Genomic DNA, 25,690 nt, shown 5'->3' on the forward strand with positions numbered 1-25,690 from the left:
AGTGAGATCCATAGTATAGCAATGAGCCTCTGCGCTGTGCAGGAGTCAGTACAGGCTTCACATAGAAGCCTGTACAATACAGAGAGCGGCCGGCAATCCCGCGCATGCGCAATAGCATTCAGCTTAGTGCGCTGTGAAGACTGCCAGCCGCCGCTTTCTCCAGCAGGAGGTGGTGACGTCATGTCTCCTGCTGGAGAAAGGAAGATAAGAAGACGGACTTCGGCCGGAAGCCAAGAAAATCCATCTGGAGGGACCGCGTGACCGGGAGCAGATCTCCGGAACGGCTGCTCTGTGGAAGGTAAGTATGTGAGCAATACTCTTTCCTCCACAGGTTACATTTTTAAAGAAAGAAAAGGTTAAGCCCGGAGAACCCCTTTAATTGCCCATTTCTGGCTAATATTGCCCATTTCTCTTCTACAAACGGAAAGTTAAACAAACAGATGCAAATCCAATTATTCAAGACAAAATAGTAAAAAGTGCAAATAACAGAATAACAAAATCAATACCATGCCATGTAGACGTAATACATCCTATCTTATATGCAAATAATCATAAAAATTGCTTATTACCGTATTTTTCGCCCTATAAGACGCACCTAGGTTTTAGAGGGTGAAAATAGGAAAAAAATATTTTGAACAAAAGGTGTGTTAATAATGGGCAACATGGGGTTAAAGCATGAGGTACATGAACAGTCACTTACTATTAATGAATTTTGACTTTCATCATTCCATGTGCCTAACATTAATAAGTGGCCTGTATTCTGTAACTCACTTTAACCCCACGTTGCCCATTATTTGAGATGGTACGGTACTTTGGAGGTCACTTACTTTTAATGTGAGGCACATGGGGCCCAGCCCAAAAGCATGTGCCCAGCCTGACATAAAAAAAAAGTGGCACCATTTATGTTTAAAACATGGCAGTGGCAAGATTGGGGTTAATGAGTTGCCTGGTACATATGTTTTTGCCTGCCCTTATTTTCAGGCAGGCTAATCACTTTTGTACTGGGGGATAGCTGCTGAGTGCACCCTGGGGCCCGGGCTGATGCTGAGGAGGACAGGACAGTCAGGAGGGAAGGCTGCTGCTGCTGTTCGTCACGCTCACAAGGTCAGACAGCGCAGCAGGTTATTCCCTTCCCAGTCCCTCCTCCTCCTGTAATTAACGTCACATTCATTGGTGGCAGTGGCGCGGGCAGCTTCAGAGCCCACAGTTTTCATTGGGGCAGTGGCGGCTGCATCACAGGAAAGAGGGACTCCGTCCAACCTTCTCTGCTGTGCCGCCGGAATGAACATGATACGCGCCAAGCGGCGCACCGCCCACGTGCTGCAGATGGGCAGGAACACTGCCGGCCAGGCTGTCCCATTATCTATGCCACATAGAAGCGCCGGCTCTTCCCTCTTCCTCAGTAGGTACCGTACATGCCAGGATCGATGTCCGGTACATCACAGGCTGATGTCCTTATGCAGTACAGCCTGCATTGTATCGCCAACATGCAAAGCGCCGGCCTTTCACCCGCCCCTCCCTGTATTCGTCCTATAAGACGCACTATACGTTTCACCCCACTTTGGGGGGAAAGGGCGTCTTATAGGGCATAAATACGGTATTTAAGTGTGTGTGTGTGTGTGTGTGTATATATATATATATATATATATACACAGTATCTCACAAAAATGAGTCCACTTCTCACATTTTTGTAAATATTTTATTATATTTTTTCATTGGACGGCACTGAAGATCTGACACTTTGATACAATGTAGTCAGTGTACGGCTTGTATAACGGTGTAAATTTGTTGTGCCCTCAAAATAACTCAACACACAGCCACTAATGTCTAAACCGCTGGCAACAAACGTGAGTACACCCCTAAGTGAGAATGGCCAAATTGTGGCCAGTAGAAGAAACATTTCCCGAACTCAGGTTGGTTTCCAACTTGGAACCCGAGTTCGGGAAATGTTTTTTTACAGTACAAATTTATTTATGAACTTATTGCGAGAAGTCTCGCGAGACTTCGCAAAGCAATAACTTCGGCTCATTGGAGCCAATACATTCTAGTACTGTACTGAGCTCCTGCTCTGTACAGAATTAGAACAAAGTTTTACTTGAATCGACTTCGGATGTTTTTATCCAAAGTCAATTCGCTCATCTCTAGTCATCATCATAGAGATTTGTACTGAAAATTAAATTTTCGGATAGTCTGTCTGATCGGGGTGGTGTAGAGAGAGAAGAGTAGAGGACCTAGGACTGAACCCAACACTGAGAGGGAGATAAGAAGAAGCAGGGCCAGCAAATGATACATTAAAGGAGCGATCAGAGAGAAAGGAAGAGAACCAGGAGAGAGCAGTGTCCTTAAGGCCAATGAGGTGAAGCACAGTGAGAAGGAGTTTGTGGTCTACCATATCAAACGCTGCAGAGATATCAAGAAGAATCAGTAGAGAATAGTCGCCATTCCTGTTTGCTGTCAGGAGATCAGTAGACATTTTAGTAAAGGCAGTTTCTGTAGAGTGGAGAGAGGGAAAGGCAGATTGAAAAGGTAGAAGAGAGTAAAAGAGTAGCGTTGAGCGAGCATGCTCGGCCAAACACCATTTTGACTCGAGCATATGCGGTGTTCGGCAGAGCATCGCAATGCTCGAGTCAGTGTATTTAAATCTAATTTAGCCTCTATTTCTGAAAAGTTTCTACCGGTATTTTAACTCACAACCTTCTACATTAGAGGCGAGAAACTTAACCACTCAGCTATAAAGCTGAATTATAGACTGTGTCAGAAAAACCTCATAGTAGTTTCTCATGTAGTAAGTTTTCCTATACAGCAGAAGTAGCATTTTATATTTCACTGCAGGTTAACATGTAGCTCTATAGCGTAGTGGTTAAGGTTCTTGGTTCTAATGTAGAAAGGTGTGAGTTCAAATCCCGGCAGAAACTTTTCAGAAATAGAGGCTAAATTAAATTTAGATATTTTATATATTTTTTTGTAATTGTAAAAAATGTCTGGCACACAATAAATGTGTAATTCCTAGAAAAATAAATAAATATATATAATCATACTTCTGATATACTGTATATGAATGCATAATGTGTGGGAAACTAATACTGATGTTTTAGCCATAATATATTTACATATATTATAATATTCTAAATATATAATAATATACCGTATTTTTCGCCCTATAAGACGCACCGGCCCATAAGACGCACCCAGGTTTTTGGGGAGGAAAATAAGAAAAAAATATTTTTTAACCAAAAGGTGTGCTTTTGGTGGGTTTGGAACTAATGGTGGTCTGTGGAAGACGAACACTGTTATGGGGGGGATCTGTGGATGACGGACACTGTTATGGGGGGATCTGTGGCTGACGGACACTGTTATGGGGGGATCTGTGGATGACGGACACTTATGGGGGGATCTGTGGATGACGGACACTTATGGGGGGATCTGTGGACGACGGACACTGTTATGGGGGGGATCTGTGGATGACTGACACTGTTATGGGGGGGATCTGTGGATGACGGACACTGTTATGGGGGGATCTGTGGATGACGGACGCTGTTATGGGGGGATCTGTGGATGACTGACACTTATGGGGGGATCTGTGGATGACTGACACTTATGGGGGGATCTGTGGATGACGGACACTTATGGGGGGATCTGTGGATGATGGACACTGTTACAGGGGGGGGATCTGTGGCTGGCACTGTTACAGGGGGGGGGATCTGTGGATGGCACCGTTATATATGTGCCATCCACAGACCCCCCACCCCATAACAGTGCCATCCACATACCCCCCCAGCCCATAACAGTGCTATCCACAGACCCCCACCCCTTAACTGTGCCATCCACAGATTCCGTGTGCCCCCCCCCGCCGCCCCCCCCAGTATACAAATATAAAATGTATTATTGAATTAAAAGTTATTAAACATGCCCCCCTCACTCCTAATAGTACTGTATATCCTAATTGCTTCTGTATAATGCCGGCAGGCAGGCCGGGCAGCCGGCGCGTCACTCACTGACGTTACTTGCCTGTGCCGCCTGCTTCATTCATAAAGGAGGCGGCGCAGGCAAGTAACGTCAGGGAGTTACGCTGCCGCCCGCCCGGCCTGCCTGCCGGCATTATACAGAAGCAATTAGGATATACGGTACTATTAGGAGTGAGGGGGGCATGTTTAATAACTTTTAATTCAATAATACATTTTATATTAGAATACCGGAGCGGTGGGGCGGGGCTATAGTACAGTGACCGCACCGCCCCGCCGATATTGCCGGCCCCCAGCTCCTCCTCCCAGTCCCTCCCACGGCCCCCGCTCCGTACATCGCATCCAGCGATGTTAAACTGTCAGCATTCGCCCCATAAGATGCAGGGACATTTTCCTCCCATTTTTGGGGAGGAAAAAGTGCATCTTATGGGGCGAAAAATACTGTATGTAAATATATATTGGCTAAAAATATGTTTAAATTAAATTTAGCCTCTATTTCTGAAATGTTTCTGCAGGGATTTGAACTCATATCCTTCTACATTAGAGACAAGAATGTTAACCACTACACTATAGCGCTACATGTTAACCTGCAGTGAAATATAAAATGCTACTTCTGCTGTATAGGAATACTTACTACGTGAGAATCTATAGTACTATGAGGTTTTTCTTACATAGTTTATCATTCAGCTTTATAGCTGAGTGGTTAAGGTTCTTGCCTGTAATGTAGAAGGTTGTGAGTTCAAATCCCAGCAGACACTTTTCAGAAATAGAGGCTAAATTAGATTTAAATCCACCGAGTGTCCCCAAGCACTGACTCCATATATGGAAATAGCTCTATATGGAGTCAGAGCAGGGACTCCTAAGTCGCTGACTCACACTGGGGGATTCGCTTACTGTGTAGTGATCTTCTGCATAGACACCTCAGTGGGATCCGGCACCCTCCCCTCTTTCGAGCAGGGGGTGCCTGGTTTAATGCTCGAGTTCTCCAATTGACTTCCATTGGGCTCGGGTGCACTTTGGTGCTCGATCAACACTATAAAAGAGATGTTCCAGAAGTCTAGAAATGAAGGGGAGGTTACAGGTTGGTAGTGAGCGGCACAGGTCGGGTCAAGGCTGGTAATGACAGCCGGGGAGAGGGACTGGAGAAGGTGTGAGGGGATAGGATCACTGCTACAGGTGGTGGGTCGAGAAGCAGAGAGAAGACTAAAGACTTCTTCATCTGTTATAGCGTCAACAGAGGAGGTTGAGCACATGGAAGTGTGAGAAGGAGGAGGATCGAAACTGGTTGGGGGCTGGGAAATTATTTCCTGCCGGATATAACCGATCTTGTCTCTGAAGTAGGTGGCCAGGTCATCAGCGCAGGTCATATCTTCTCTTCATGATGCAGCCGCTGTCTTCTAGAACACCACAAGCTGTCACCCCTGCGTCTCACACAGAGCAGAACCCAACAAATCCATCCCCAGCCCCGACACAAACCAAACAGAAAAGCTGAGGCTTCCAGAGTCCAGAACGAAGCCGGAAGAAATCCCACCCAAGGAAGACTTCATGGCCTACAGAGAAGCAGCTCCATGTCTGCTCTCACCTCCTCACAGCAGGACTTCTTCACTTCTATTACGTCCTCTGTCCCACAACCCCAAATAATTATTTCATACCTTTACCTCCCTCTGCCCCCCCCCCCCCCCGTACCCCGTCTGACACCCCTCATCTCAGCTGAGGACTATGCCTCTAGTCTCTAAACCATCGGCAGCGTTAGATGAAGCTCGGAGCCGCCGTCCTCTCAGCCGCTCTACGTTACTACTCGCTACTCTTCCCACATAACCTGCTTTACCGCTGTCACTGAGGAAAACCTTCCCGCCTTCTCCCCATCCCCCGTCACACTAATCACCGCTTTACCTCTCCGAGCCTGTCCTGCCTCCGATCACAATCTGTCCGACATTTCCGCCGTTCTCCAGCGTCGCCGGATGCGTTTTTTCTACAAAGACTAAAATCTCATCTTTGAAATTCAGCCAATGATACAAGACTGAAACAAGGGAACTTAACTCCTATCCACTGATTGTGGGGTCCATCCGCTGGGGGCCCCTGCCAGTCAGGAGAACGGGGCCCATGTTCCCCCATTGGAATGGAGCAGCAGACAAGCTCAAATCAACTACAAAGAAAATCCCCAGCGATAAGACACAGCGCGGCCATTTATGTGCTAACACTAGGAATAACAGAAGAGAAGTTTATTCCTCCTTTTCCCCCACAGTGGAAATTCCTACATCTGCCCCGACATAAGGTATCGCTGACATCATTTCTAATAACTGATATGGAGAAAAGGGACAGAGTTACCCCTAAACATCTCCTGAGCACACACAGAGCCCTGATACCAGCAGATTACATCGCCGGCTCTGCTACATGGACATGACAAAGACTCCGATGTAGTAACTGAACATTACACATACACAGCTCTGCTACATGGACATGACAAAGACTCCGCTGTAGTAACTGAACATTACACATACACAGCTCTGCTACATGGACATGACAAAGACTCAGCTGTAGTAACTGAACATCACACATACACAGCTCTGCTACATGGACATTACAAAGACTCCGCTGTAGTAACTGAACATTACACATACACAGCTCTGCTACATGGACATGACAAAGACTCCGCTGTAGTAACTGAACATTACACATACACAGCTCTGCTACATGGACATGACAAAGACTCAGCTGTAGTAACTGAACATTACACATACACAGCTCTGCTGCACACACTGATACAAGTCTTTAGAGGCATATTACACATAAACAGCTTGGTTGTATGCACATACAGCTCAACTACACAGACATTACACGGATACAGCTCATCTATACAAACATTACAGGCTTACAGCTCTGCTACATACAGACTGGAATTCCACACAGCACAGCAGAGTCTCACACAGAGCAGATAACCCTGGTCATGTGATCTCCATGACTCCTCCCACAACTGATCACATGGTCATGACATCATCACAGGTCCTGTACCTTCTGCAGCACAGCCTGACTCCTCCTACACCTGATCACATGGTCATGACATCATCACAGGTCCTGTACCTTCTCCTGCAGCACAGCCTAACTCCTCCCACACCTGATCACATGGTCATGACATCATCACAGGTCCTGTACCTTCTCCTGCAGCATAACCTGACTCCTCCCACACCTGACCACATGGTCATGACATCATCACAGGTCCTGTACCTTCTCCTGCAGCACAGCCTAACTCCTCCCACACCTGATCACATGGTCATGACATCATCACAGGTCCTGTAACTTCTGCAGCAGCATAACCTGACTCCGCCCACACCTGATCACATGGTCATGACATCATCACAGGTCCTGTACCTTCTCCTGCAGCACAGCCTGGAGCCCGACTCCTGCATGGTGGTAGAAATGACAGCCCAGGAGGCTCCATAGTGAAGGGTTGTCAGAGAGGGACACGCCTGCCCCCAGGTAAGTGGAACACTCATCACATCCACACATATAAGGCTCCACAGCCACAGAGATACACAGCTCCATCCGCCCTTAAGGTCAAGTTTACACTTCAGTTATTTCCTTCAGTTATTGAGCCCAGACCAGTAGTGAAGCTACTCAGAGATAAGGTGTAATGGGAAGATCTGCACTTGTTCTGTGTTTTTCTCCCACACCAGGTTTTGGCTCATAATAACTGATGGAAATAACTGATCAAATAACTGAAGTGAGAACTCAGCCTAATCTACAAATTCCAGAGAACATGAAGTTGGTTTCTTATTCAGAAGTTGCAGTGAGCTTCCCGAGGGGAAATCAGATGAAAGCGGCATTAAAATATAAAAGACGGGCACAAAATGGGCAGAAAAGTGTGATTTAAAGACTGAAATGGATTCGGGCACTGATCTCACACTGGTGACATACAGAGGGTGGTGCCCGCACCATATACAGGGGAGTTCAGCCCAAACAGGTTCTGGCACAAGAACTGGCAGCAAAGTGGACAGACGGACACTGTCTCTGATTTCAATAAGTAACTGGTGTTTTTAAAGGGTTAAATGAATTTGGGATGAACCGAAATGTATATGATGTGGGGCATCACCCTCTGTGTGTTGGCAGTGTGAGATCAGTGGCCGAATTCATTTAACACTGTGGATGTCACTGTTATGGGGGCGCTGTGGATGACACTGTTATGGGGGCACTGTGGATGTCACTGTTATGGGGGCACTGTGGATGACACTGTTATGGGGGCGCTGTGGATGTCACTGTTATGGGGGGCGCTGTGGATGTCACTGTTATGGGCGGCCCTGTGGATGTCACTGTTATGGGGGGCCCTGTGGATGTCACTGTTATGGGGGGCCCTGTGGATGTCACTGTTATGGGGGCGCTGTGGATGTCACTGTTATGGGGGGCCCTGTGGATGTCACTGTTATGGGGACGCTGTGGATGTCACTGTTATGGGGGCGCTGTGGATGTCACTGTTATGGGGGCGCTGTGGATGTCACTGTTATGGGGGCGCTGTGGATGTCACTGTTATGGGGGCGCTGTGGATGTCACTGTTATGGGGGCGCTGTGGATGTCACTGTTATGGGGGCGCTGTGGATGTCACTGTTATGGGGGCGCTGTGGATGTCACTGTTATGGGGGCGCTGTGGATGTCACTGTTATGGGACATCCACAGGAGACTGCCAGGAGAACAAGGGCAGTCTCCTCCTACTATAACCAAGTGACCGAACATAACGGGAGAACGGAGCGGCGCCCAGGGATAATAGTAAGTGCAGTGAGATCCCCGGGCGCCACTGTATATGTCATGATACTTAGTTCACAATGTTTGGACCGATGAAAGGTCCTCTTGGAAGCGCTTCATTAATACCATGTTAAAGACGGCCCTGATTGCAGCGGCCAAGCAAACAATCTTCCAGGGCCCGGTCCTGGGCCGCAGCCCGGTGGTTGGGGACCGCTGGTCTAGAGAGTTTCCTCTGAAAATCAATATTAGATTTTTTATTCAGAAATATGCATCTTTACTCAATAGTGCACCTTTTAATACTAAGCATCCCCACTAAGCGGGGAGTTTACTAAATATCAGGCTAATTGATTTATATCAATACTATACAGAATAAAGTTATACGTTACGGAGCATGCAGATGATGTGCAGAGTCTAAGGGAAGGCAGCTCAAAAGTCTGTTTTGGTCATTGAGATTTTTCTCCTGGGGTGTCTCTCCTTACTTCCGTTCTTCTCTTTCTTTGTCTTTTTCCTTCTCTCTTCCCCCCTTAGGCTGGGTTCACACGGGCAAGATTTCCGCGCGGGTGCAATGCGTGAGTTGAACGCATTGCACCCGCACTGAATCCGGACCAATTAATTTCTATGGGGCTGTGCACATGAGCGGTGATTTTCACGCATCACTTGTGCGTTGCGTGAAAATCGTAGCATGCTCTATATTGTGCGTTTATCACGCAGCGCAGGCCCCATAGAAGTGAATGGGGCTGCGTGAAAATCGCAAGTGCGGATGCGGTGCGATTTTCACGCATGGTTGCTAGGAGATGACGGTCTATTCACTGTATTATTTTCCCTTATAACATGGTTATAAGCCAGGGGCCTGTCAGAAAGAGTTATAACAACCATGTAACAAAATGACAAGATGGTTTCTTCTGCCATCTACGGTAAGATTTGAAAGAAATTCCGTTCCTGGTTTGTTTCTCTTCACAAAGAGTCAGTTTCCACTTCTATTCAGGACATTCTAGAATTTCTGCAGGAAGGTTTTGACATGGGTCTCAGGCCCAGTACTATAAAAGTTCAGATTTCGGCTTTGAGTTGGTTTCTTGACTTCCCTCTAGCAGGGCACAATTGGATAAAAACATTTTCTCGTGCCATCTCCAGAATCCGGCCTCTGGAAAGAAAGTCAGTCCCTCCTTGGGACTTGTCACTAGTATTGGAGCACCTATGTAATCCTCCTTTAGAACCCTGTGAAATAAAAATGCTCTCTTTCAAAAGAGTATTTCTAGTGGCCGTAACATCGGCAAGGAGAGGAGGAGAGATGCAGGCTTTTTCTTCAAGAGAACCATATATGAGGATACTGGATGACAGAGTAATCTTAAAATTGGACCCAGCCTTTATGCCAAAAGTCGTTTTGTACAGATCCGAAGAATGTGAAATAACAATGTTTTCATACTCTAGATGTTCGTCGTTTAGTAATACAATATTTAGAAGTCACTCACCCCTTCAGGAAAGATTCAGCTTTATTTGTACAATTCACAGGGAAGAATAAGGGAAAACAAGCCTCAAAATCCACTATTGCAAGATGGAGTAAATCAACAATCCAGCAAGCTTATACTTCCCAGAATAAAGACTGCCTATTCAAAGTCACAGCCCATCTACTCAAGCAGTGGATGCTTCTTGCAGGGCAGCTACCTGGTCTATTTTTCAAACCTTCTACAGACTAGATCTATCTGCTAATAGAGACCTAGCCTTTGGACGTAAAGTCCTACAGGATGTAGTACCTCCCTAGTTTATCTGGTATTGCCTTATGTGTGCTGTCATGGAGGACGTCCTGGAAAGTAGAATTTAGACTTACCGGTAAATAGTTTTCTAGGAGTCCAACATGACAGCACCCTACTTATCCTTCCCTAAATATACAGTACAGACCAAAAGTTTCGACACTCCTTCTCATTCAAAGAGTTTTCTTTATTTTCATGACTATGAAAATTGTAGATTCACACTGAAGGCATCAAAACTATGAATTAACACATGTGGAATTATATACATAACAAACAAGTGTGAAACAACAGAAAATATGTCATATTCTAGGTTCTTCAAAGTAGCCACCTTTTGCTTTGATTACTGCTTTGCACACTCTTGGCATTCTCTTGATGAGCTTCAAGAGGTAGTCCCCTGAAATGGTTTTCACTTCACAGGTGTGCCCTGTCAGGTTTAATAAGTGGGATTTCTTGCCTTATAAATGGGGTTGGGACCATCAGTTGCGTTGAGGAGAAGTCAGGTGGATACACAGCTGATAGTCCTACTGAATAGACTGTTAGAATTTGTATTATGGCAAGAAAAAAGCAGCTAAGTAAAGAAAAACGAGTGGCCGTCATTACTTTAAGAAATGAAGGTCAGTCAGTCAGCCGAAAAATTGGGAAAACGTTGAAAGTAAGGGCTATTTGACCATGAAGGAGAGTGATGGGGTGCTGCGCCAGATGACCTGGCCTCCACAGTCACCGGACCTGAACCCAATCGAGATGGTTTGGGGTGAGCTGGACCGCAGAGTGAAGGCAAAAGGGCCAACAAGTGCTAAGCATCTCTGGGAACTCCTTCAAGACTGTTGGAAGACCATTTCAGGGGACTACCTCTTGAAGCTCATCAAGAGAATGCCAAGAGTGCGCAAAGCAGTAATCAAAGCAAAAGGTGGCTACTTTGAAGAACCTAGAATATGACATATTTTCAGTTGTTTCACACTTGTTTGTTATGTATATAATTCAACATGTGTAAATTCATAGTTTTGATGCCTTCATAGTCATGAAAATAAAGAAAACTCTTTGAATGAGAAGGTGTGTCCAAACTTTTGGTCTCTACTGTATATGGTTTATTACTTGGAAATTTGTGTAGATATATGTATATACACTGCTCAAAAAAATAAAGGGAACACTTTAACAGAATGTAACTCCAAGTCAATCACACTTCTGTGAAATCAAACTGTCCACTTAGGAAGCAACACTGAGTGACAATCAATTTCACAAGCTGTTGTGCAAATGAGATAGACAACAGGTGGAAACTATAGGCAATTAGCAAGACACCCCCAATAAAGGAGTGGTTCTGCAGGTGGTGACCACAGACCACTTCTCAGTTCCTATGCTTCCTGGCTGATGTTTTGGTCACTTTTGAATGCTGGCGGTGCTTTCACTCTAGTGGTAGCATGAGACGGAGTCTACAACCCACACAAGTGGCTCAGGTAGTGCAGCTTATCCAGGATGGCACATCAATGCGAGCTGTGGCAAGAAGGTTTGCTGTGTCTGTCAGCGTAGTGTCCAGAGCATGGAGGCACTACCAGGAGACAGGCAAGTACATCAGGAGACGTGGAGGAGGCCGTAGGAGGGCAACAACCCAGCAGCAGGATCGCTACCTCTGCCTTTGTGCAAGGAGGAACAGGAGGAGCACTGCCAGAGCCCTGCAAAATGACCTCCAGCAGGCCACAAATGTGCATGTGTCTGCTCAAACGGTCAGAAACAGACTCCATGAGGGTTATATGAGGGCCTGACGTCCACAGGTGGGGGTTGTGCTTACAGCCCAACACCGTACAGGACGTTTGGCATTTGCCAGAGAACACCAAGATTGGCAAATTCGCCACTGGCGCCCTGTGTTCTTCACAGATGAAAGCAGGTTCACACTGAGCACATGTGACAGACGTGACAGAGTCTTGAGACGTCGTGGAGAACGTTCTGCTGCCTGCAACATCCTCCAGCATAACCGGTTTGGCATTGGGTCAGTAATGGTGTGGGGTGGCATTTCTTTGGAGGGCCGCACAGCCCTCCATGTGCTCGCCAGAGGTAGCCTGACTGCCATTAGGTACCGAGATGAGATCCTCAGACCCCTTGTGAGAACATATGCTGGTGCGGTTGGCCCTGGGTTCCTCCTAATGCAAGACAATGCTAGACCTCATGTGGCTGGAGTGTGTCAGCAGTTCCTGCAAGACGAAGGCATTGATGCTATGGACTGGCCCGCCCGTTCCCCAGACCTGAATCCAATTGAGCACATCTGGGACATCATGTCTCACTCTATCCACCAACGTCACGTTGCACCACAGACTGTCCAGGAGTTGGCAGATGCTTTAGTCCAGGTCTGGGAGGAGATCCCTCAGGAGACCGTCCGCCACCTCATCAGGAGCATGCACAGGCGTTGTAGGGAGGTCATACAGGCACGTGGAGGCCACACACACTACTGAGCCTCATTTTGACTTGTTTTAAGGACATTACATCAAAGTTGGATCAGCCTGTAGTGTGTTTTTCCACTTTAATTTTGAGTGTGACTCCAAATCCAGACCTCCATGGGTTAAAAAATTTGATTTCCTTTTTTTAATTTTGTGTGATTTTGTTGTCAGCACATTCAACTATGTAAAGAACAAAGTATTTCAGAAGAATATTTAATTAATTCAGCTAGCTTGTGTTATTTTTGTGTTCCCTTTATTTTTTTGAGCAGTGTATGTGGCTTGACCGTTGTGATGATTTAAAAACACTAGTGTTGGAGGGGAGGAAGGGGCTTTTTACCTGGATGTTCTTCCTGGCCCTTTAGAGGTGTATATATGGACATCCACCATGTGTGCTGTTATGTCAGACTCTTTAATATTTACCGGTAAGTCTAAATTCTACTGTATGTATCGCCAACATATTCCGCAGTATTTTACTATTACCCGGATAACACAGGACCTGTAGAATCCTCCACTGCTCCAGCACTGAGGCTCCTGTGGTCTCCTTCAGTCTGTTTACATCACTGCAGCGAGAGTATTGGTCGGAGCTCTGATGGCGGTATGTATATCACCTGACCATTAAGGAATAGGATGGTCAATAGCGGTCACGTGCTGTTCATACTGGCATCACTAATGACGTCTTCTATTGGCTGTAAGGGTCATGTGAAGGTGTGACATACCATAAAACTGCCTTGACCTCACACATGTTTCGATCACTATAAAAAGAGAGAACACAACATCTACACTTTATTGTCTCCTCTTAATATCTCCAGTAATGGTATTGTAAATGGTATTTTCAGTTTACATCTTCTCATCTTCTCTCCATTCAGGTTCCTACAATATAGGATCCGCTCAGTGGAGATCTTCTATATAAGATCCTTCTCCTGATTGACCCATCAAGGATGGACAGGAACAAGATAACTGAGAGGATAATAAATCTCACCCTAGAGATCCTCTTCCGGATTACTGGAGAGGTGAGAGATTCTGATGATGTCACATTACATCATCTTATCTATGTTACTAACAGATGGACATGACTAGAGAGGTGAGGGACTCTGGAGATGTATGGAGTGATATTTTTTACTGTGTCTCTCCATAACCAGGACTACACAGTAGTGAAGAAGACCTCTAGTGAGCGCTGTCAGGCCCCTGTGTCTGAAGGATGGGGAAGAACCCTGAGCCCAATCATGGAGCCTCCACCTCACCCCCTGATACATGAGGAAATCAATAGAGAGAAGATCCTAGAACTCACCAACAAGATGATTGAGCTGCTGACTGGAGAGGTGATACTGCTGGGAATGCTGGGACATTATACAGGAACACTATGAAGGGATCTGGGTGATGACTGTATCATTGTGTTGTCAGGTTCCTATAAGGTGTCAGGATGTCACCGTCTATTTCTCCATGGAGGAGTGGGAGTATTTAGAAGGACACAAAGATCTGTACAAGGACATCATGATGGAGGATCACCGGCCCTTCACATCACCAGGTAACAGACATGGCTAAATACACACGTCCTCTCATTATCTGTATGTCAGGGATGAATTCAGTCACTGGATGTGTTTCCTACAGTTAAGAAAGAGATAAGAACACCGGAGAGATGTCCCAGTCCTCTTCTTCCACAGGATGGTTCAGAAGAACATCACGATGTCCCACAGGATGATCAGGTAGATGGAGATAAGGTCTCATGAAATGTTCCCTATGATCTGTAGAAGGCTGTGAAGATCTTGTGTTCAGTCTTGTTTTATCCACCAGTATTATATGTTTTATCCTTGTATAATGAGAAAGGTGGAGATGGCAGGATTACAGCTGACCATAGACGTTACATGTCTGTAGCTTCTCACAATTTTCTGCCTGTACAGACTTTTAAGATTGCGTCCTCTGTGAACTGCTGCAGATCTTTGGTGGTTGTACAAGAGTGGCACAACAGTTTGCCCTGGGGCCCTTAGAACTCTAGTTAATCCACTTTGTCCTTACACTATAATCAGTGATAGCAGAGTGTTCTAGTGCAGTGGTCCCCAACCTTTTTTGCACCAAGGACCGGTTTCATGCAAGACAATTTTCCCAGGGACCGAGTGGGGGGGGGGGGGGGGGGGGGTGGGGGGGGGGGGCGGGGCTGACTGATTCACGCGCATAACAAAACACAAGGCGCATATTAAAATATATAACACTATATAATGACTATATAAACTGACTATGGTCTCTGCTGCACTGGTCTCTGCTGCACTGTACCGTATTTTTCGCCCTATAAGATGCACCTAGTTTTAGAGGAGAACAATAAGAAAAAAATATTTTTCATTACACCTCAGGTCAGACCAGCAATCAGACCCCCAATGTTAATCAGACCTCAGATCAGACTCCCAATGGCTCAGATCAACCCCCAAACCTTTAGCCATCTATCAGCCCCCAATGTCAGCCATAACCCCCCCAATGTCAGCCATAACCCCCCCCAATGTCAGCCATAACCCCCCCAATGTCAGCCATAAACCCCCCCAATGTCAGCCATAAACACCCCCCAATGTCAGCCATAAACACCCCCCAATGTCAGCCATAAACCCCCCAATGTCAGCCATAAACCCCCCCAATGTCAGCCATAAACCCCCCCAATGTCAGCCATAACCCCCCCAATGTCAGCCATAAACCCCCACAATGTCAGCCATAAGCCCCCCAATGTCAGCCATAAGCCCCTCATGTCAGCCATAAACCCCCCATTAGCCCCTCATGTCAGCCATAAGCCCCCCATTAGCCCCTCATGTCAGCCATAAGCTCCCATTAGCCCCTCATGTCAGCCATAAGCCCCCCATTAGACCCTCATGTCAGCCATAAGCCCCTCATGTCAGCCATAAGCCCCATTAGCCCCTCATGTCAGCCATAAGCCCCCATTAGCACCTCATGTCAGCCATAAGCCCCCATTAGCCCCTCATGTCAGCCATAAGCCCCCCATTAGCCCCTCATGTCAGCCATAAGTCCCCCATTAGCCCCTCATGTCAGCCATAAGCCCCCCATTAGCCCCTCATGTCAGCCATAAGTCCCCCATTAGCCCCTCATGTCAGCCATAAGCCCCCCATTAGCCCCTCATGTCAGCCATAAGTCCCCCATTAGCCCCTCATGTCAGCCATAAGCCACTCATTAGCCCCTCATGTCAGCCATTAGCCCCTCATGTCAGCCATAAGCCCCCCATTAGCCCCTCATGTCAGCCCCATGTCCCTCATGTCAGCCCCATGTCCCCCAGGTCAGCCATCAGCCCCTAGTGCAAATAAAATAAAATAAAACACTTACCTCTCCTGTTCCTGGTCACCATCGCGATCCTCTTCATTCTGCTGTCGGCTGGCTGTGTATAGCGGCGCACAGCGTGAGGTCACAGAGAGACCTCACGCTGTGCGCAGCCATGCACAGCCGATAGCCGAGCCGAGGACCAGGAAGTGGTGAGTACAGATCCTTCACCGCTCCCTGGTCCTTCTGTACTAATGAAGCGCTTCCATAATGGAAGCGCTTCATTAGTACAGAGTTAAAGACTGCCCTGATCGCCGCGGCCCGGCTAACAATCCTCCACGGCCCGGTCCTGGCCCGGCGGTTGGGGACCGCTGTTCTAGTGATGATAGATAATCAGTTCTCACCTCCCCTGTGTTCTCCCCTGTCCTTTATACTATAGTGAGTTATAAGGAGGGGGTTCTAGTAATGATTGATAATCAGTCCTCACCTCTCCTGTGTTCTTTCCTGTCACTTATACTGTAATCAGTGATAAGCAGGGGGTTCTAGTGATGATAGATAATCAGTTCTCACCTCCCCTGTGTTCTCCGCTGTCCCTTATACTAGGTACAGTATCTTCATGCCTGCAGTCATCCCAAAACTGGTAGACAGAACAGAAAGACAGCATTAAAGGGTTTGTTCAGGAATAAGTAACTTTTTACATGTGCCCACAGCCTCTACTATGGAAAGAGTCATACGTACCTGCTACCCTTAGCTCTGGTTATGTGTGCCAGCTCCTGTGTGTCCATCTTCCAGTAAATGTTGTTTGCAACACCCTGCGATTTTGCAAGTTCTCCCACTTAGAAATCATGGAGGGGTCTGAAATTCACATTGTAGGTGCATTCCCACTCTGAGAATAAAAAATAAAACTAATTCAGGAAATCACATTGTATAATTTTTAAAGAATGTATTTGTCTTGCACTGCTGAACATAAGTATTTGAACACATGAGAAAATCGTTGTTAATATTTGGTACAGAAGCCTTTGTTTGCAATTACAGAGATCAAACGTTTCCTGTGGTTCTTGACCAGGTTTGCACACACTGCAACAGGGATGTTGGCCCACTTCTCCACACAGATCTCCTCTAGATCTTTCTGGTTTCTTTCTGGTTTCGGGGCTGTCACTGAGCAACACTGAGTTTCAGCTCCCTCCAAAGATGTTATATTGGATTTAGGTCTGGAGACTGGCTAGGCCCCTACAGAACCTTGATATGCTTCTTATGGAGCCACTCCTTGGTTATTCTGGCTGTGTGATTCAGGTCATTGTCATGTTGGAAGACCCAGCCACAACCCATCTTCAATGCTCTGACTGAGGGAAGGAGGTTGTTGCTCAAAATCTCACAATAAAAAGCCCCATTCATCCTCTCCTTAATACAGTACAGTCGTCTAGTCCCCCTTCACAGAAAAGCACCCCCAAAGCATGATGTTACCACCCCCATGCTTCACAGTAGGGATGGTGTTCTTGGGATGCAACTCATCCTTCTTTTTCCAAACACGACAAGTGAAGTTTAGACCAAAAAGTTCTACTTTGGTCTCATCTGACCACGTGACTTTCTTCCATGCCTCCTTTGAATCATCCAGGTGGTCATTGGCAAACTTCAGACGGGCCTGGACATGTGATGACTTGAGCAGGGGAACCTTCCGTGCAATGCATGATTTGAAACCATGACGGCGTAGTGTTCTACCGACAGTGACCTTTGAAACTGTGGTCCCAGCTCTCTTCATGTCATTGACCAGCTCCTCCCTTGTAGTTCTGGGCTGATTCCTCACCTTTCTTATCATCAGTAATACCCCACGAGGTGAGATCTTGCATGGAGCCCAAGTCCGAGGGAGACTGACAGTCATCTTTAGCCTCTTCCATTTTCTAACAATTGCTCCAACAGTTGATCTATTTTCTATTTTTAATTGCCCCGTAGCCCTTTCCAGCCTTGTGGAGGTCCACAATTTTGTCTCTGGTGTCTTTTGACAGCTCTTTAGTCTTGCCCATGGTAGTAGTTGGCGTCTGACTGACTGTGGGATGGACAGGGGTCTTTAAAGAGCTCAGACAGGTGCTACTAAGTTATATTAATAAGTGGTGTAGAAGTGGACTTTTTAAAGGCACAGTAACAGGTCTTTGAGAGCCAGAATTCTTGCTGATTGCCAGGTGTTCAAATACTTATGTGCAGCAGTGCAAGACAAATACATTCTTTAAAAATCATACAATGTGAATTCCTGTTTTTTTTAATATATATTTTTTTCAATTTTTTCTCAGAGTGGGAGTGCACCAATGTGAATTTCAGACCCTTCCATGATTTCTAAGTGGGAGAACTTGCAAAATCGCAGGGTGTTCAAATAGTTCTGTTCCCCACTGTATACAGGAGACCTCCAGATATTTGGGTCAGATAACGCCTGCTGTTCGGTCATTTTTGGTCGTCTTTTCAGGTCATATAAAACCTTCTACACGACTTTTCCAACCGTCTGATGACTTCTACAATATTTGTTTCACAGCTTGTGAATCCGGGTGAAGATCTGAACAATATTAATCCCCCAGAGACATATGTGAGGGGTGATGAGCAGAGTACAGAAGACATTCCTACAGATAACCGCCCAGGTGAGTAGTGACCACTAAGTAAAGCAGAGAGGTCTCTAAGATTCTACTCCTTCACTGGATGATACAATTTTATGTTACATTTTTAGGTTCTGTCTTCTGTCAGTTTTTTCAGCGTTATATTCACAGATTCAGCTAAAATTCTAATTAAAATATGGATGGAAATGTGACAGCGTTATAGGTGATATACAGTATGTATATGATACATATAGTCCATCCTCAGGAGAGGTCATTAATATCAGATCGGAGGCGGACTCAACTCCCGGCAGCCTTGTCGGTCAGATGTATAGAGAGGACAAAGTGCTCTGCGCGCTCTTAGGCCTCTTCCTGGCCATGCAATGTGACGTTCATCGGTCATATGGCCTAGGCACAGATTAGTCCCATTCAAGTGAATGGGCCTGAGCTGCAATGCCAAGCACAGCTACTACTCAACAGACGGCGCTGTGCCCGGTAATCTGTGAGGAGGCTTTGTATTAAAGAGGACCTTTCACCGATTATGACAATGTAAACTAAGAATACAGACATGGAGAGCGGCGCCCGGGGATCTCACTGCACTTACTATTATCCCTGCTAGTATGCCAACAAATACTGACTCTCTGGCCACCGCCACGTATAATAATTGCAAAACCTCTCGCTTTATTCAGTATTGAGTATGAGAGCCACGTGCATAAATATATTCACTTACACGCCTTGGCATCCTACCAATAAGGTTACTAATGATTGTCTGAGGAATGTTCTGCCATGCTGAATGCATTTGGGCAAGGAAATCATCAAGATCTGTTGCAGGTACCTACAGTATCTCACAAAAGTCAGTCCACCTCTCACATTTTTGTAAATATTTTATTCTATCTTTTCATGGGACAACACTGAAGATCTGACACTTTGATACAATGTAAAGTAGTCAGTGTACGGCTTGTATAAAATGTCGCTCCTACGCCCCACTGTGCCCCCCTGAAGTTTTTCCGCTCAGTATGTTAATACTGTGCATCGGTACAGGGAGGAGGAGACGCCAGGGTTTCCCAATGGGTGTCTTCTGCTCCCTGGCTGTGCCCCGATCCAAACACAGCAGAGAACATCACAGCCAAGGAGAAGGAGACGCCCATTGAAAAACCCTGGCGTCTCCTCCTCCCTGTACTGATGCTGAGTATTAACATACTGGGCGGAAAAACTGCAGGGAGGCACAGAGGGGCGTGCGACATTTAAAAAAAAAACAGACAGGGTGGCAGCATCAGCTCGGGGTACCCCGCAAGGAAAGGTATTTATCTAAACAAACAAAAAACATGAAAGGTCCTCTTTAGAGCTGATGAGCTTGGGCGAGAGAAGCTACATAGATCAGTTGGTAATCTGCATCAAGCAGCAAGTTTCCTTCTGGATTTCGCTGCTCCATCTACAACTGGACAACGTGGTTGGTGACAATGGCAGGAACATTGTGGCTGCACTTCATTTGGGGGAAATAACACATGTTCTCTGCATGGCATACATCATACATTTAGTGGTGCATTAATTTGTGAAAAAGCAACGTGGCTTGCAGATGGTGTTGGTCATGTCCAGGGTACTGTCCAGCCATTCTTATGTGGCTAAAAAGGCCCTTCTGAAATAAATGGTCTGCCTTTGTACCATTTGAATTCCACCTTACATATGCTGAAGCGTTGCTATGAGCAGCATAAAGAGATTAATGATTTACATGATGCATGAGACCACCACAGCAGAGCATATGTTATTTTGAGCGCAGGCAGTGGCAGCTCATCAGGGCCATGTGTAGCATCCTCAACCCCTTCGAAGAGGCCACCAGAGTAGGGACCAGCATTAACATGGCATCACCCTGATATTTATAGTTGTACAAATGCTCACGCTGATGCAACAAGGACTAGCGGAGGAACAACAACCTCCACAGCTTTCTGGGGATCCTGTAGCTGATAGGAACCTGGACGGACGAAGTCGTGTAATGGAGGAAGTAAAGAAGGAGAAGTTTGTGGTGCAGGGAGACATGGAGTTTTCCCAGGCACAGATAGGAAAGGTGGTTGGTGCACGGTATGATATATATGCTGCTGATGATCATTGGCTCCTCGGGCACGCTGGTGAGCATGACAAACTGCATGCTTGGTTGCCTACATGTTGGCAAGCATGTGGTTAGCATCAAGCAAAGTGATGACTACTGGATAGCCATACTTTTAGATCATTGCAATCAAAGCAAAAAGGGGAGAATTGTTTTACTGATGCCTGTCACCTGCATTTCTATCCAGGAGTCCCATCTCCAACCTGGCTGAGTCAGAGACCTCCCGCCCTCTCTGGTGGTGCTACCCCTACAATAAGTCTCAGAAGGCGCAGCAGCAGCTGCCAATTTAGTTTTCTTAATGTGATGGAAGTTTTTTTAAGTGCTGTGCCAGCCTGATACAAATCCGCAAAAGGATAAGCATTGCCTGAACAACCGGGTTCAGTCGTACCTGGACTGTGCCCTTTCTTCTGCACATAGCCTGTCCCCTGACTCTATGGACTTCTGGGAGGGAGACTGGAACAGTGGCTGGAACTGGCCCAGTTTGATATGTGTACTGTCTTGTCCAGCCTCCAGTGCAGGGTATTCAGTGTGGCAGGTGGCATCGTCACACACCTCCAGCTGATGCCAAGGAGTAGATCTGCCAGAGAGTCATACACAGATTATCAGGCCAATGGGAGCAGATTGCATTCTGGTCAAATTTATTTGTTCTCTCTTCTGACTGATTGTTCAGAATTACACCTGAAATGTATTTCAAGAAATTGGTTCCTCTCTAGGGATATACTTTTTATAATCTTTGTATGGTGTGTACAGTATATATGAGTCGCAAGCACTTAAAGGAGTTGTTTCATCTGAGACAATGGGGGCATATCACTAGGCTATGTCCCCATTGTCTGATAGGTGCGGGTCCAACTGCTGAGACCCGCACCTATGTCAAGAATGGAGCTGGCCAAAGTGGTTGCTGGAGGACTCTGGTCCGGCCATCACCAATCTCTCTCCCCATTGAAGTGAATGGGAGCACACTGTTCATGACCAGCCTCTGTTTCCATTCACTTCTATGAGCCTGACTGATATATCCGAGCCAGTGCTGCGCATGCACAGTGCACCCTCCACCACTTTCGGGGCTCCGTTTAGGAGATAGGAGCGCGTCCCAGCGGTGGGAAGAGGTTATGGTGTGGGCTATGCAGTTTGTTTACTTGAGAGTGATAGGACTGAGAATTGGAGAGACCTCGGTGTGCACAGTGTCCTAGCTGCAGTGAATATGTTCGGGTCACAGGATTATTCTTTGGCGCTATATGTAGTTGTGTAATCGGGAAAGGCTGCAGGATAAGGCTACATTCACACAAAAATTAAAAAAGGCACACAGCTGTTTTTATAATGAATTGAAGTCAATGGCGCTATTCACATGGCCATTTTTTTTTTAAGACGAGTGAATAGTGGTTGTGAAAAATAGGACATGTCATATTTGTGGCCCTTTTCGCTGCCAGATGGACCCCATGTAAATCAATGGGACTATTTTTATACAGGAGCTCATCCATGTAATGGCCATTTAAAATGGGTACACTAGTGGAAAATGGCCATTTAGGGGTTAAACTAAAAATAAATTGCCTTATCCGCTTGCACACACAAGGCAATCTCTCTTGGTGCTGAAGGACCTGTGCTACCAACGTGATGACATCACCATGCTCTCCTAGCATTATTGCTTAGGAGCGCATGGTGACATCATCCCACTGAGAGTGTAGGTCCTTTAGCACCAAATGAAGAGCGACTTTTCTCTACCCGTGCAAGTGGATGATTAATTATTACTGATGGGGGCCACCCTGGGGAATATTATTACTAACTGGGGCCACTATGGGGGACATTATGTTTACTGCAGGGATTGGTAATTAAATAAAAAAAAGCTAATAAAAATCATCTAAATCATCTTCAAATAATGGCGGTTAAAAATTAATGCAAAACGTCCAGACGACCAAGAAAGGGATGCAAAAAATGGTTGAAAAATTACCATGAAAAACTGAGTGTGTCTGTTTTTTATGGCCTTTTTTTTCACGTGTGAATGTAGCCTTAAGAGGTCACACAATAAAGTCTCACCCCTGAACACCAGATATTTGTCTGCTGCTGGGAGGAGCATGATGTGCTCGGTATTACTTTAACTTTATTCACAGTACAGGAGCTTCACTGATGTAAAGGGGACACTAAGGGACAACAATACTGTAGGGGGCATACAAAGGGGGCATAACTACTGTGTGGGGGCACTTAGGGGTATAACTACTGTTTGGAGACCTCAAGAGGACATACTACTGAGTGGGGGCACTTAGGGAGCATCAGTACTGTGAAGAGGGCACTAAAGGAGAATTCCACTGTGAAAGGGACACTGAGGGGAGATAACTATTATGTGCGGCACTAAGAGGGGATTCGTCACCTCTTGTAAAGCGCTAGGAAATGTTTTATTTATGTATCTGTTATGACTGATTGGGTGGGGGTTGCAGGGAAGTTGCTTAAGGTGGGAGCCAGCGTTTTCTAGTTATGCCCCTCGGTCTACTATTAGATTGTGGTCTGTTTGGCCACCACTGTTTTAGTCAATTGATACTTGAATTTTGTGCCATGCCTTGTAATTTCTGTGGATTTTTTTTATTGGAAAAGTTATAAAATTCAATACAAGTTTAATGTAATTCATTCATTCATTCATTCATAATAAAATGTGTTTTATTCTTGGCAGATGACTGTACCAGGAACTTGGAGAAACATCTGGTATCTTCAGATTTTGAAGTAGATGATTGTGGTATCACACGAGATACATTTGAAGAGCATGCCAATATCCAAGATATACCCTCATCCAATCACAGCCACAATGCATCATTTGATTCTTTTAAACAGGTCCGATCATTTGATTCATCACAGACTGTAACACAGAATAAAAGTCACAGAAGAGGTGCTAAACATCAAACAGCTCACGTAGGAGGGAAGCCATTTTCATGTTCAGAATGTGGGAAATGTTTTCACAATAAATCAGATCTTGTTATACATCAGAGAATTCACTCAGGAGAGAAGCCATTTCCATGTTCAGAATGTGGGAAATGGTTTAACTGTAAAGCAGGTCTTGTTAGACATCAGAGAAAGCACACAGGAGAGAAGCCATTTTCATGTTCAGAATGTGGGAAATGTTTTCGCAATAAATCAGATCTTGTTGTTCATCAGAGAATTCACACAGGGGAGAAGCCATTTTCATGTTCAGAATGTGGGAAATGTTTTCACTGTAAATCAGATCTTGTTAGACATCAGAGAAATCACACAGGGAAGAAGCCATTTTCATGTTCAGAATGTGGGAAATGTTTTCACATTAAATCTCATCTTCTTGTACACCTGAGAATTCACACAGGGGAGAATCCATTTTCATGTTCAGAATGTGAGAAATGTTTTAACCGTAAATCAAATCTTGTAGTACATCAGAGACTTCATACAGGGGAGAAGCCATTTTCATGTTCAGAATGTGGGAAATGTTTTAACTGTAAATCAACTCTTGTTGTACATCAGAGACTTCACACAGGGGAGAAGCCATTTTCATGTTCAGAATGTGGGAAATGGTTTAAATGTAAATCAGGTTTTGTTCAACATCAGAAAAATCACACAGGAGAAAAGCCATTTTCATGTTCAGAATGTGGGAAATGTTTTCACAATAAATCTGATCTTGTTATACATCAGAGACTTCACACAGGGGAGAAGCCATTTTCATGTTCAGAATGTGGGAAATTGTTTAAATATAAATCAGGTTTTGTTCAACATCAGAGAAAGCACACAGGAGAGAAGCCATTTTCATGTTCTGAATGTGGGAAAAGTTTTCGCAATAAAGGAGATCTTGTTGTTCATCAGAGAATTCACACAGGAGAGAAGCCATTTTCATGTTCAGAATGTGGGAAATGTTTTCACTGTAAATCAGATCTAGTTAGACATCAGAGAAATCACACAGGGAAGAAGCCATTTTCATGTTCAGAATGTGGGAAATGCTTTCACAATAAATCTGATCTTCTTGTACATCTGAGAGTTCACACAGGGGAGAATCCATTTTCATGTTCAAAATGTGGGAAATGTTTTAACCGTAAATCATCTTTTGTTAGACATCAGAGAATTCACACAATGGAGAAGTCATTTTTATGTTCAGAATGTGAAAGGTGTTTCTGCTATAAATCATCTCTTGTTAAACATCAAAAAACCCACATATAAGAAAAGCCATCTTCATGCTTAGCCCGTTGGTGATCTTCCTTATGTGTTTTTATTGTGGTCACTCACTGGCTTTATTCCTTCAAATACTCCATTTTACAGGGAGATAAAACAGCACCTTTCTTTCAGTTACCAGAGGTAGCTGAGGGCTTCGAGCGATGATTGGAACCGCTGTGAGAGCTCCCCAAACAAACATAGTCTCCTGTATTGAATGAATATTGGTAATCAAAGAACAGATCCAGTTAAAAGTGAAACTAAGTTTATATATAAATTAAAAGTATAAAGCTGCACCAATGCGTCAAGGGTCACGATGTTGTGCTCACAGTCAAATAGAATCACCTCTTCTACACAAGTTAAAAAATCTAAAAAGCAAAACTGGGCACTCTCACTGACAATGGAGAAAAATTAAGAGCAAATTTATTAATACTGAACAAATAACATAAAATACAAATAAAATTGGTACAATAGATAGCAGCAGTCTTGGACACCTCGGGGGGGGGGGGGGTCTCTAAAGTGCAAAAATCATTAGCAGCATATGATACTCCCATAAAACCAATAAAGTCAATAAATCGATAGATATACAGGGAGTGCAGAATTATTAGGCGAGTTGTATTTTTGAGTATTAATTTTATTATTGAACAACAACCATGTTCTCAATGAACCCAAAAAACTCATTAATATCAAAGCTGAATATTTTTGGAAGTAGTTTTTAGTTTGTTTTTAGTTTTAGCTATTTTAG

At 45.2% G+C, this 25,690-nt stretch overlaps 1 protein-coding gene across 1 annotated transcript in view; it reads left to right on the forward strand.

The window, feature by feature from the left end:
• LOC121003532 (oocyte zinc finger protein XlCOF7.1-like) overlaps positions 1-25,188 on the forward strand; it is a 98,770-nt gene extending 73,582 nt beyond the window's left edge. The window contains exon 4 of the mRNA XM_040435428.1: positions 23,841-25,188. Within this exon, the coding sequence (XP_040291362.1) occupies positions 23,841-24,954 (1,114 nt within the window). The 3' untranslated portion in view covers positions 24,955-25,188. The remainder of the gene's footprint in view (positions 1-23,840) is intronic.
• The last annotated feature ends 502 nt before the right edge of the window (positions 25,189-25,690 follow it).

The sequence above is a fragment of the Bufo bufo genome, chromosome 6 (assembly GCF_905171765.1).
Source record: "Bufo bufo chromosome 6, aBufBuf1.1, whole genome shotgun sequence".
Classification (NCBI taxonomy): Eukaryota; Metazoa; Chordata; class Amphibia; order Anura; family Bufonidae; genus Bufo; species Bufo bufo.